The sequence below is a fragment of the Panthera pardus genome, unplaced genomic scaffold, assembly GCF_024362965.1.
Source record: "Panthera pardus isolate Hobbes unplaced genomic scaffold, ASM2436296v1 HiC_scaffold_22, whole genome shotgun sequence".
NCBI classification, from domain to species: domain Eukaryota; kingdom Metazoa; phylum Chordata; class Mammalia; order Carnivora; family Felidae; genus Panthera; species Panthera pardus.
Window position 1 is genome coordinate 5,990,855 of NW_026526788.1, and position 14,386 is coordinate 6,005,240.

Consider the following 14,386-nt stretch of genomic DNA (forward strand, 5'->3'; position numbering starts at 1 on the left):
TGAGAAAAAAAACACAGTACTATAGGGTAAATAATAAATTGTAACTAAAATTTAAGGATGCCTTTAGATCTACTAATAACAGAAGTACTTCCAAGCCTCAATCAATGGCTGATTTTATTTCAAGTAATAACAGGCAACAAAATTCTGGTCCAATTAAAAAACGGTACATTGCCTTTACAGAATTTGATTCGTAACAAAACAGAGTTGCAAGCAACAGGGTATTTGTTAGGTTTACCTTGAAGTCCATTGAGGATAGAAGTAATTTCTATGGATTTAATGTGAGCTGTATCAGAGTTTTTGGCATCAGTAAGATCCAGTTTAGATACCATTTCAGGAGATGGATTTGTCTGAAAAGGTGGTTTTGACAAGCGCCGAAGTTTACAGTTTTTAGGAGAGTATTTTTCATCTCTGTCTTTTTCTTTGTCTAATTTATTCTAGGTTAAGAAAAAAAGTATGCCATGTTAGCCATAGTTTATCATGAAGTATTTACTGTAACAATGCTAATACTCATTTTAAACTCAAAGTTGTATCACACATTAAATAATATGAAAAGAAAGAATATAAGAAGCTCCTCTAAACAGCCAGAGGTGGGTTTTTTTTTTTCCCAAAGGTACTGCAGGATGAGCAAAAAGTTTTTGTCTAATATTTACATTTTAATTGTGGAAGTAAACCAGAGATCCTATGAACAATCCAGACTAAAACCTCATACTGCTAATAACTGGTGTTACAAATTCTTCAAAATTAAATCACAACAGGCTTAAATATCCATAAACAAATTTTCAGCCCGGTAGTTTTAAAACTTGTAACATTTTTCAATATAAAATGTGGGCTGGGAGCGACAAAATTCCAACCATCTTCATTTAGTTGACAACTGGGAATAATAACTCTACAAATGATCTGTTGTGAAGTTAACTTGGAAGAAACCTACCTGTTCATTGATAAAGTAACATTTCTGGAAAAAATGAGAAATTTTCTCCAATTGACTGTTTACAAATAAGAGGAGCAGAGGCTAACTAAAATATTTCCTGGAAACTATTTTTTAAATCTGGTCTTAAAATAATTTATAGAAAAAAAACCACATTTAGACAAGCTTCCTGAATGACGATGTAGAGCATGATGGTGTAGCAGACAACTCTGAAATCCTGTTATACAGGTCTGACTATAGAATCTGTGGCTATTTTCACACTTCTCCCAAATACAGTACATGACTATCACCATTCTGGATGCACAGAAGATAATTCATTGCATATTATAGATGCTTTGGGGTAATGGTTCTCCAAGGGTGGTCCCTGGACCAGCACCCTGAGTTGCAGCTACTGGGTTGCCGTATCAAAACTTGAGAACCAGACCCAATTTTACAGTGAGAAAAGAGTAACTATGTTGGGGGAAAGCTTGCACTATTTGGGGCCAGTGGCAGGAAAGTAACAGTTCTTCACTGTGAATATGAAGACTGAATTTCAGAAGAACTACTAAGCACCTCAACTATATGTTACCTAATGAATGGTCAACTTTCTAATAAAACACTTAAAAGATTTAGTCTTAGAATATATAAGAGTAAATCTATCATACATAAGAGTAACAGTAATTTCCATACAAGTTCATTAATAGAGTCCCCATGGTTCATCTACAGTATGGCTCACAGAGTCCTATGAACACATCCTAAGCTACTGCTAATACAGTCAGCTAAAGATGAAGAGAAAAAGAGAAGGTACAGATAGACTCTCGTCTGCCTTCAGATACCTTCTTTTCTTCCTCTGAATAGTTTACAGCCCTCACACTAAGCCAGGCTCCCAGCCATACTATTTTATGGCTCCTAGCTGGAGATGAGAGGGGCAAAAAGGGATTGAAATAAGTGAAATCTGGCTGGGTGGCCTTACATGATGTCGGAACTACAAAAGCCTCAAGAGATCATTTTTCCAAATGCCTTTTCCAAAGTATCATTTCCAAAATACCTTCCCATAAGGTGACAATATCGATTGTACCCAAATCTAGCACTTGATAAATTCGCTGTTTTAAGAGAGTGTTTTCATTTCTACTAACACTGATGGCATCATTTTGGAGGAAAATTTCTGCAATTAACACCTATCATGTAGGAAAAAAAGTTCTTTTAGCAAAGTAAGCACTTACCTTTATTTTCTTCCGATGTTTTATCTTTGGCACATTTTTATCAGCAGGTCTTACTATTTTATCTGCTTTAATCCACTCATCATATCTAAAATGAAAGGAAATTAATATAAATATGCAAAACATCACAGAACTATGCCATATTAAAGAAAAATTCATAAATAGAATCGTAACATTTTACAACAGGGAAGGACCTTGGAGACCATTTAGCTCAACTTCCTGGTTCAATGAATAAAGCTACCAAGGCCCCAAAAGAGAGATCAAGTGATTTGCCCAAGGACAGAATGTCAGCTTCTGGCTGAGCCGAGACCAGAAAGACCTCCTGAGGTCTAAACTGGCACTCCTGAGTCTGCTACACCAAAGAGAAACCAAACTTGTCTGTAAAGAAACCACAATATTTTCTGTCTTTTTGTTTTGTTTTTAAGCAGCCAGTAGACAGGTTTGTTTTGGGTTTTTTTTCTAGACACATCAGGAAGCTAAGTAACTAGAGCATGTAACTAGAGATGCATGATAGAGCATCCTATCATGTGATAGGAGAGCATAATATTATAACTTCCGGACAATGCAAAATCACCTACAAAAAAACAAAAAAACAAAAAAAAACCTTCTCATAAAACACTAGGAAAGTATTACTTGGCCAAGTTTTTCAGTATTCTGAGATGCTTCCTACATGGACAGGCAGCTAAGAGTCAACAGCGCCGATGGCCTGTCCACTCAATGTTGACAGCCTGTGTCAGTTTCACAGGGTGCAACTTACTACTGACTGCAATAAAGCTATTTCTTTAAAACAAAAAAGAACGGCAGTTTATTTTTGTAAAAACTCAGCTAGAAAGAAGAAATATTAAAAACAAATTAACTTCTTTTTATGTTTAAAAAGAAGAAATGGAAAATGGAAAACTCACTGACTTTTTTAACTCCAGAACATGAACTGAAAATGAGCTTTTAAATTAAAATGTCCTCATTATTAGAGGCACTAAATGAAGTAATAAAGGCCCTAAGTCAGGAAGTAAATGACTTGGCTCATTATCTGACGAATAAATTATATTCTTGCTCTAAAGTAGGCCTGGAAAGTATGCCTACAGCCACTCCCAGACAAAGTGACACTGGCTGGTGCAAACTACTGGCTGTGGTGAAGCTGAGGGACAACTGCACGCAAGGGATTATGTCTGTATCTGCTGGAAGCTGTTGAGGGCCAGAACAATTACAGAGAATAAGGAAGAACACAATGAGTTCTAGACAAGTCTTTACATAATCCCTGCTGGCTAGTTATGTGGCCCTTGCCAAGCCACTCTCAACATCAGACCTCGTGTAATCTGTACCAAATAAGACTGTAGTAAAAAAATTAAGTAAGACTGCATATCATATAGTTTTTGAGAATCAATATAATATTGATAGTACTTATATGATAAGTGCTTTGAAAAATTTTTAAACAAATATTATTATTCTACTTAACACACTCCTTTTGGTATTTATACTGGCACAGTAGCACCTACCTAAATATTTACAGTACTTTTAACTTGCCCAGGAATACTGAAAACTGCATTATGCTTGAGATGAAAGCAATTTAGTTCCTACCAAATTTGGACTGAAGGTGGAAAATGAACAGAAAATATCTCTGCCCTCAGCAAAGTTGAATATAAATTCCCAGAAGTTGCTCTGATTTGGATATAGTTATGGAAGTCATTGCTGTGGACTTTGTTTAAAAGAAAACAAAACAAGCTTCCTGTCTTCTTATGAGATAACTAAAGGTAGTTCATGATGGTTCTACATAACACCACATGAGCTAAACAAAGATATCGCAGTTTTTAGCTTTCTTAATTGAAGACATCTGTTATGTAGTTAGTTGTACAGTATCAGACATTTTTCACTACCAGTAAAAACACTACTCTATTCAACTTGGGTTTTTGACATGAATTATATTTCAAATTAGAGCAAAACAGTAGCTTTCGACTTAGGATCACCACCATGAGATATTGTGTATTTGCATACATTACATGGAGCACCAAATACATCAAACAAGCAAAAAAAAAAAAAAAAAAAAAGTTATTGTCTCCATAGTTGAAATGTTCACTGTGATAGAGGAAGACTTCTTTATGACTCAGAGATAATGGATGTTACTTAAATTCTCTTAGGAACAGGGTAGGAGAAACATATACATAAATAAAACAATGGCTACCCCCTTGGTACAGGCTGATGCCCACTGCGTAAGCTCAGTTTACAGATGCTATCTGGTAAATCATTTTCTCCTCCACCCAATTACAAAGTAAGGATGCTATAAGAAGACTGGCTATCAGAAGAACTTAAAGTAGCGAGTTTGGACGGGGAAAGACTGTTGGACCAAGCAGAAAACAAAAAAAGAAAATTCCAGAATTAGATGAAACAATCTACACACACTTCTAAAATATCTGAACCGCAGTAATTAAACACTATGGTCTCACTATTTTGGATGACAATTTCGTTTTAAGATAATGAATATTCTGTATGGCTTTGGGAGATGCCTTGGAAAATTCTTTAGATACACTTCCTATTGAAGTCATTCCATGGTAACTTATAGTCCTATAAGTATTAGCTGATATCATTTCTCCATTATTTGCCTCTTTCTGTTCTACTTTCTCAGTGCTTTTTGTCTGCTCAGGCATTCCCCCATTCTGATACTATTCTTGTAGACTTTTTTTCTTTCCTGCACCAGATTTATTCTCCATTTTTATAAAATGTAGTGACACAATATTATTATTGCTATTATAATTAATAGCCTCTGGAACTAGATCGTGCCTTAAAAACCAATGAATTTAGTTCACAGATTCAGAAAACTCTGACCATGGAAGAAAATGGGACTTTGCAAACAATAGGCTTGCAAGAAAAGCACTCGGTAGGGAGTTAGAGAAAAATGGGAAAGGGACAGCCTCTTAAAACATTCTGGTCAATACCAGAATAATGATTGAGGGCACACCAGGTCCCATTCAGAGAAAGCACAGAGAAGAGTAACAGACCAGCATTAGGAAAAGCCGCATTAGGGGATTTTGGTTAAGGGAGGGCTTTCAAATTCCAAAGCCCATACCAAATGGAAGCTGAGACTGCAGACATAAACCTTAACCCAGACCAATCCTTCAAAACTTCATGACGCTCTAAATAGCACTTTAGTTGCTTGATTAATCGTACAAGGGAAAAAAATATCAGCGAATAAACTGATCATTGTATTTTAAAAGTAAGAAATGTTCCTTCCCTTTACATAATCACTCAGAGTATCATCCAAGTGTTCCATTTCCTATACAGAGGACTTTCAAAGAACAGGAAGGAGAGACACATAAAGTCATGTGGGAGAAAAAAACAAAAACTGGTGCTGGAAAAAAAACAACAAAAACAGCAAAAAAAACCCCACAACACTTCCTATAGACACTAACTTATGTAAGGAAGAGGCCAACTCAATTTTTATTTTAACTAGTGCCAGTTATTTTTATTTATTTTTTTCTTAATTTTTCTTTTTTTTTTTAATGTTTATTTATTGAGAGAGAGCATGAGCAGAGGAGAAGCAGAGAGGGAGGGAGACACAGAATCTGAAGCAGGCTCCAGGGTCTGAGCTGTCAGCACAGAGCCTGATGCAGGGCTCAAGATCACTAATGGCAAGACCATGACTTGAGCCCAAGTCAGATGCTTAACCAACTAAGCTACCCTGGTGCCCCGCGGGCCAGTTAATTTAAATAAAGAGGTAATATTAGTGGGTCAAGATACTGATTCCCTATCAACTACCAAGAATAAAGACTTGAATGAAGAGCATTTAGTTCAGAACTACAAGAAGTTGATGCTGTTTATTCTATGTAAACTTTGACTTTTAATACAGTATCTTAAAAAGAGACTCCACGTGTGCTCTAAGTAGCACAGAAGGAATCAAGAGCACATATTTTGACGGGGTCTCTCCACTAGTAGGAAGAACACTACTTAACAGATATCTAGGGTAACAGGTCTTCAGAGAAACCACTTTCTATCATTAAATACCTAGACTTCTCTTCAAGGCTGGTAGGACTGTAGCCGTCAGCTACCACATTTAGTAACAATGTAGTTTGAGAACCAGGAGAGAAAGAAGGCGAAGCGCTGGGCCTACGAACAAAATGACTTGCACCTTTGATCCAAACAACAGAGTCCTAAGAGAATGTCAAGAAAACCAATGGTCTGCATTATTGATATAAACTGTGCTGCCTTTAATTAGACATTACCTTTAGAAATTAGGATGACAAGATAGTAATGGAGCTCTCTGTGACAGAAGGAAATAGAGTTTGGCATGGCACAAAGAAAAGAGGATTACTGAATTCTTCCCTTTAAAAGCAAATACTGAGAAACTAAGAAAAACAAATACTGAAACAAATATTAAAATGTTGAATTAAAAAAATACTGAATTAGAAAATAAAGTCTCAGTAATTAGACCATACTTTTTCAATTATCAATAAATCACTGTAATTAATGTATGGAACCTACACAGGTATCTCATCTCGTATTTAACTAGAGTATTAAGGAAAATATTTTCAGAACACACGTATGGCGTACCTAAGGATATTTCTATTGAGACCATCGAATATTCAACTAATGGAACGAACATGAAAGGAGAGATGCACGAGCAACTCCTTTAACTTATAAAGGTCTGCTCCCTGCTCTGTACAAAATGATGGAGCTGGACCAGATGACCCTGAGAGCAGAAAGTAAGATGAAACGCCAAGACTGAAAGTACGCGCTCGGGGACTTATTCGTTTGATAAAGACTTCCTGGGGAGCTACGCACTGGGCATTCGGGAATGGTGTAGTACAGCTTCTTCCCACAAGGAGCTGACAGCGAAACAGAGAACACAACCCTAGGCGGTAATGACAAAAGTACCAATACAAACCTTCTGAAAGAAGCCACATAGGTATTTGAATTTTTTAAATGTGTTGAATTAAAATATTCACACAAAGCTAGAAGGAACCATTCAGAGACCGTAACATACTTGCTCTCACCAGAGAAACACAGCTTTCTGATTTTTGTTTGGATGTGTTGGCAAATCATCTAAGAAATCACTTAGTAATAATAAAAATGGAAAAGAACATTAATCAACCAGATGTAAGAAAACCAAAATGGCTACTGTTGCCCACAGCAATTTAGATTCGGGTTCTTCTTAACCCCAACCAAACCACTTTCAAAGAAATATTATCAGTGTGTATTAACATGTACCCCAAAAGACATAACCTTAGAGATTAAAAAAAATAATTACATGCATAATAAAGATATTTTAAAAATAATTTCACAAGCAAAACCAAACTGCCATAATATTTAAAAGCTCACTATATGTATACAGATTATAAAAAAGAGAAAATCTAAAACCCGACCATTAATTTAGGTAAAATATTAAAGTCATCTGTATTTTGTTTTCTGTAATGAATAGACTCATTTAATAACTGCTGAATAATATGCATTTTATATCTTGCCTATCTTTATACACAAAGGTAATCCATGTCATACAACAAACTCAGGTCTCAAAAACCTTACATCTAAAGTGGAAATTTAGGCAATCTTAGCAAGGAAAGAAAATTTTCCCTCTTAATGGTTAGAGTAAAAAAAATTACAGAAAAAAGTAAGTATGACACTGTAATAGGAAAAAAGACCAAATCATATGAAAAACAGCAATAGTTATTGATCATGAACTTTATAAGCCACTGTATCGATATTTACCTACTTTATGAATTTTCTATAATAATCTGAATTTACACATATATTTTTAATCTGAGAGAATATATAAATCAAAATTTATGAAAGACTCACCGAACACAATTTAATGCTTTCTGTCATGTACTTTAAGATATGACAAAACAAAAATAAAAGCATTATCTTATTGAAAAAATAAAATTCTAAGCATGCTATTAACATTTCATATCTCCACATCATGTAACACTTCATGTTAAATCCACATCAAAGACACAGGAATGGTGTTCATCATAATAAAGAACAGAATGACAATAACTTGAATATTATAGCATAATCATATTTAATATTTGACACAAACAGCCTAAGTGCATGGCATAGTAATTATATCGATTGGTTTTCCTGAAGAGTTTAAGTCTGTAAAATGAAACAAGGTATAGGTCTTTAGGCAGAGGGAATATGTAATGTTAAGAACACATCACAGAATACTCTATCAGGCTTATAGAGATCACTACAAATGGTTAACAACTGTGGCACTTACTGTATTTTGTGGCGCAGATACTGACTTTTAAAAGTACCTTAAAAATTGACTTTATTAACATTTGATAAATTTAAAGGATTAGGATTTATGTACAGTTAGAAAAATATACCAATGTACCTACCAATCTACAAAACCACCAAATGAACAGGTCCACATTTACCTTTTACCTTAAACGTACCTGCCAATCTACAAAAAAATAATGAATGGAACAAGTCCAACTTAGTAAACATTCGAAGTTCAACATACAAAGAAGGAAAGCCCACCTGAGTGCAAAATATCCAAGTTACTAATCTTTTTTCATGAAGGAACTATTTATTTTCACTCGCACTGAGAAACTAGAGTCAACTCAAAAGTCTTATTTTTAAAGTATAAACTATTTGTATGTTCATTTCATTCCCTGCTTTTAAACTTTATTTTAATTTTCTCTGCATGTATGACTGTCTGATACAAATCATTTGCATACTGCATAAGAATTTTTCACATGAGTGGTAACACAGCCCTTTGACTGCCATGGTACTTTTTAATTTGAATATGCTTTACATCATAAACATAAGTTGAATAAGCTGGGGGACTGTGACAGGGGGTTAGGGAAGTGAGAGTTTGGAAAAGATGACAATGAGGGACCAAGAAATAAAGAATGGGACACAGGAGGAAGAACATGCGAAGGGAATTGGAAGGCCTGGTTAAAAAGACAGGGGTAGGGTGTCTGACTCCTGATCTCGGCTCAGGTCATTATCTCATGGTTCCAGAGTTTGAGCCCCTCAGCAGGCTCTGCGCTGACAGCATGGAGCCTGCTTGGGAGTCTGTCTGTCTGTCTGTCTGTCTGTCTGTCTCTCTCCCTCCCTCCCTCCCTCCCTCTCTCTCCCTGCCCTTCCCCCATGCACACACACACACACACACACACACACACACACTCTCTCTCTCAAAATAAATAAACTCAAAAACAAAACAAAACAAAAACAAAAATGGAGCAATGTCCCCTCCCAGCCTTCTAAAACAAGTTTGCTGATATTCACTTGTAAACCCCTGTCAAATGATCTTCATTTATAGTTCATTAACTTTCACACTACAGCAATAAAGCAGACAATTTCCAAGACGGTTTTGCTTTCCTTTCTATCATTACCAGCATAATTACTTTAAAGCACAGGAACAGAACAACTCTGTACTCTTTTATCAACATTCCTAAGTCCATTGGCATACACAATGAAAGTATGGTAGGGATCAGATGACATGAAAGTAAAAGAAAAAAAAAGAAGTAAGGACATAAAATATTCTGAAGGTAGAAGGAATATGAATATGGAAGAAATTAATCTGAAGTGACATAAAAATTCTTAAAGGGACAAAAGAAGACAGAGTAGAAGGAAAGTCGCATCAGGAGTATTTCCCATCAGATTCACTTTAGTCTCACTCTCAACCCCATTTCGGCTGCTAATTAGGAGATGGGCTCTTCATATGACAAAAATAATAAAAAAAGAACTATCATGCATACTTTTATAAAAATTAAAATGGATTAAAAACTAAAGTATTAGAACTAAAAGCATAGGGGCACCTGAGTAGCTCATTCGGTTAAGCATCTGACTTCAGCTCAGGTCATGATCTCACGGTTCGTGGGTTCCAGCCCCACACGGGGCCCTGTGCTGTCAGCACAGCCTGCTTCGGATCCTGTCCCCCTCTCTCCCTGCCTCCCCCTCCCCCACCCCACCCCCTCCCCCACCGCTCACTCACGCGCGCTCTCTCTCAAATCAATAAACGTTAAAAAAAAAAAAAAAAAGAACTAAAAGTATAAAATTCTTAGAAGAAAACACAGGGCAATGTTCACAACACCAGATTTGGTGATGTTTTCCAGGATACACCACCGAAAGCATGGGCAACAAAGAAAAAATGGGTGAATAAGGACTTTATCAAAATTTAAAACTTTTGTATTTTAAAACTTTTGTATATCAAAAGACAGTATCAAGGGAGTGAAAAGTGAATTCTGTGGGTTCACAGAATGGGAGAAAATATCTGCAAGCCATGTATCTGGGAAAGGATTAATATACAGAACATATGAAGAATTCCTACAACTCAACAATAACAACAATTCAAAAATGAGCAAAGGGCTTAAACAGACATTTCCCCAAAGACATACAAATAGCCAATAAGTATGCATCACTAGTCATTCTAAACATGCAGATCAAAACCAAATGAGGGGCGCCTGGGTGGCTCAGTCGGTTAAGCATCCAACTTCGGCTCAGGTCACGATCTCACAGTCTGTGAGTTTGGGCCCTGAGTCGGACTCTGTGCTGACAGCTCAGAACCTGGAGCCTGTTTCAGATTCTGTGTCTCCCCCTCTCCCTGCCCCTTCCCCGCTCATGCTCTCTGTCTCTGAAAAATGAATAAACCTTTCAAAAAAAAACTGAAAAAAAAAATGAGATACTAAGTTAGCTAATAATAACCATTTTTTTAGCAACAGAAAATAACAAATGCTGGTGACGATTTGGAGAAACCAGAACCCTAATACAATTCTGCTAAGAATGTAACACGGTGTAGCCTCTGTGGAAAACAGCTTGACAGTGCCTCAGGACGTTAAAGAGTTCCCACACATAAAAGCATTGAGAGGCTCCAGTGAGGGAGCCAGGCCACATCTGTCCCAATCCCCCATTTGTGTCTGTATTCTGTAAGTATCATTTTTGTAGACTAGTTCCTTTGATCTGGATTTTAACTCCTGCTGTACTTCTATTTGGTTGCCAGGAGGTCCAATTTAGTTCAAGATTTATTTGCTACTTACAGGCATGTACTTTTCTAGAAGTGGTAAGGGATATTAATGGAACGAATATGGAATTGGGATTACTTTTCACGTTTTAAAAATTAAATGCTCTTTTGTAATGGGAAGTAATGTGGTCCTGAGGTCCCCACAGTCCTAAGTGGAAGCTATATTCCAGAAGGTCAAAACCATTTGGCTCCGAGAAATAATTTAGAACAATGCAGTTATCAGAAAAGTGATTCAAATTAGGGCTGGAAAAATAGAGATAGAATGTAAACAAGTTAAAATGGGTATCAAAGGATAAAAGGGCACAATTATAAGGAAGAAAACACACAAAGACAAGAAGAGACAAAAGAGGATGACTGAGGAATGGCAGAAAAGGAAAATAAACAAGAAAAACAGTTGCCGCTGCAGCAGCTGGAACACAAGTTAACATGTCACGGAAGGAGCGATCAGCAGGGTCAGATGCCACTGTTGAGGCAAGCAGCAAGAGGTCAAGAAATAAGGACAGAATTCAGTCAGATGGGGGTCACTGGTGACAGTTTTGGAGGTGTGACAGGGGCAAAAGCCTTACTGGAGTGGGCTTACACAAAACAACACGAGAGAAGTCGGCTGCTCAAATAGTCTTGCTGGATAGAAATACAGCAGAGAAATGGCACAGCAGGAAAAGCAGGGGGAAGGTCAAGTGAGCTTTGAGACGGGAGAAATCCCTGCAGGTCCAGACAACAATGAGTTAGAACAGAGCGAGAAGCTGATGACAGAGAGGGGGAAGAAAGGGAGAATTTCTGAGGCCCCGGCTCTGATTTAGGCAACAAGGCACGGCACTCAGAAGACCGGCTTTAGACAGCGGCGCGCCCGATCACCGATGACTAACGACCGGGCACAGAGCGTGGCAAGGGAGGCGGATAAGAAGGTGGAAGTCTGCAGAAATTCTCTCATTCCAATTTTTCAGTGAGGTTACGAAGCAGGGATGGGGAAGAGATCGTGGGTATCTGAGGAGATAAGAAGCAGTATGAAATAGTCTTCAGAGAAAGTAAGAGAGGGGATGGAAGGGGGACATACCTTGGCCACTTAAGGTTCACAGTCATGAATTTAAAGTAAGTCATTTTGCTTTCTCCAGCCAGGGTGAGCCGCACAGGTGCAGGCCAGGAGCACGAGTGTGAGATTTAATCGGTGTTCTAGTGGTTCTGTCGAGCAAGGATTACAAAGCAACACAAGAGCAACAGAAGAGCGTGGGGGTCAAAAGAAATGACTCGAAGGGGTGACTGAAGGTAAGTAAGCCAAGGGGAGGGCTGAGGGTATTAGGAGGGAGGGGTGGTGGGATGGATGGGTTGTAAATCCTGGGGGGCGGGGGGGGGGGGGGTAGTTCCTTCATCTGGACAATCAATGCCTTAACGGGAACCATTTCTTTGTATCTCTGTTCAAGCATAGTATTTTGCACAGGATACTGAACTTATATATGCCAAATAAAAGAATAAATGTTTGTTAAAAAGCAGTTGAATGTTAGCACAAAGTAGGTTTGAACCCATTTGTGAAAGCGTTTTACTAGTTGTCCCCGCCCCCCATCTCTTCAAAGGAGGAGCCAATTCGCTTCGAGAGACAGAATTTTTTTTTTTTATGTTTTGGTTTTGTTTTTGAGAGAGAGACAAGAGCGTGAGCAGGGGAGGGGTGGAGAGAGAGGGAGACACAGAATCCGAAGCTGACTCCAGGCTCTGAGCTGTCAGCACAGAGCCTGAAGCGGGGCTCAAACCCACAAATTGTGAGATCATGAGTTGAGCCGAAGTGGGACACTGAACTGACTGAGCCACCCAGGCACCCTGAGAGACAAAATATTTTTTAAATGAAATACATTGTTATTGCCAAGTAATATCTTTAAATATAACTTATCTTATTTTTAGTTTTCTAGAACTTATAAAATGGAGTAGAACTAATTTGCTAATTAGAAATTTTACAGCTGAAACTTTAGTGTTGCTTTTCCCTTTCTCTTTTATTTGAGGGTATCCTTTTCATGTACTTGATGAGCCTTAATATAAAAAAAAATTCTCTAATCAAATTCCCAACCCCTTGATTATGGAAAGCCAAACTGGAAATGGAGAAAAACAAATCAGCTTCAATACAGGATAAAACACTGATGCATTTTAAATTGCAAGCCAAGTTGCCCAGAAAGCTGTAACACACTTGGCTGTGTTTGGGAACGAGGATAAACCCAACACACACACAACAGTGATTGCAGCAGCTGAATTTCAGAGTGTAACTTTATTTTCAAAACTCAATCCCACGTTTATGGCATGAACTTAGAAGCGAGAACAAAGGGGATCAATTAGCTAATGAACTAAAAACTTCCATAAAGCATGAACATCACGCGGAGAAAACAAGCAGAAAGCCTACTATGAAAAATTACTGAAGTGTGATTATAATTTTTAAAAACGTATAATGTCTTTTAAAAGACTACAAGAGAACATACTACAATATCACTAGTTGTCTCTCTACTTTTATGTATTTCGCCAGTTTTCTAGAGTGGATGCTATTTTTAGAAGAGTCAAATACAATTCATAAAGAAGCACTGACTTCCTCCAAGCACATGGCAACCTAGTGAAGTCTACTGTGTTGGACAATAGTTTTATATATGGTCACCACACCCGACAAATTCTGTAGCACTATTATGCCATTTATAAGCCATTATGTGGTTTAAGATCCAGAGTTCTGGCTATTTCCAGTAAATCTGATGTAAGCCTGTAAAAATGTGTCTTCTTCTTGTGGTAGTAAAAATAAATTGGCCCAAATACTATTCTTTTGTGTAACGACAATTAACATTTTTCAAATGTGAAACAGGGGTGCAAATGAAAATTGTATCATTGGAAAGGTTTACACAGCATTTTAGAAAAAAGGTAAAATGTAGAAATTACCAGAAAAATAGCATTTTTTAAACTAAGAAAGATAGTCTCTTATTTTCTTTACGAAAAATCTGTTTACTGGAAAGTGACCTTTCAGATCAAACAAAACTCACACAAATAGCTCCATAAGAAGTTTCCTAAATTGCTATAGTAATGAATGACTGCCACGGAAGATAAAACTATTTTCATGAACCTTCATACATAAATCTTCATGTCTAATTTCACATCTCTTAAGTGTAAATTCAAAGATCAAGCTGAAGATCACTGAAACCACAGGAACACAGTTGCAGAACTGATGAGGATTTGTTGCAGTCCTCATTAGATTAGCTTCAGACATGAAGGAGCAGCAAAAATCATAATTATTGCTTATTCATCAATAAGAGATTCTGGTTATTACTGCAGAGAGAAATAGGACTATTG

General features: G+C 37.2%; 1 protein-coding gene across 6 annotated transcripts in view; it reads right to left on the bottom strand.

The window, feature by feature from the left end:
• Positions 1 to 14,386, bottom strand: part of ARID4B (AT-rich interaction domain 4B) — a 152,716-nt gene that overhangs the window by 23,286 nt on the left and 115,044 nt on the right. For all 6 annotated transcript variants that reach the window (XR_002072301.2, XM_053910202.1, XM_019418958.2 and 3 more), the window contains 2 exons: positions 2,128 to 2,212; positions 236 to 434 (listed from right to left, as the gene is read on the bottom strand). Coding sequence is in view for 5 of the 6 variants with exons in the window: in XM_053910202.1 (XP_053766177.1) it covers positions 236 to 434; positions 2,128 to 2,212 (284 nt within the window). In the remaining variant the exon portion in view is untranslated. The remainder of the gene's footprint in view (positions 1 to 235; positions 435 to 2,127; positions 2,213 to 14,386) is intronic.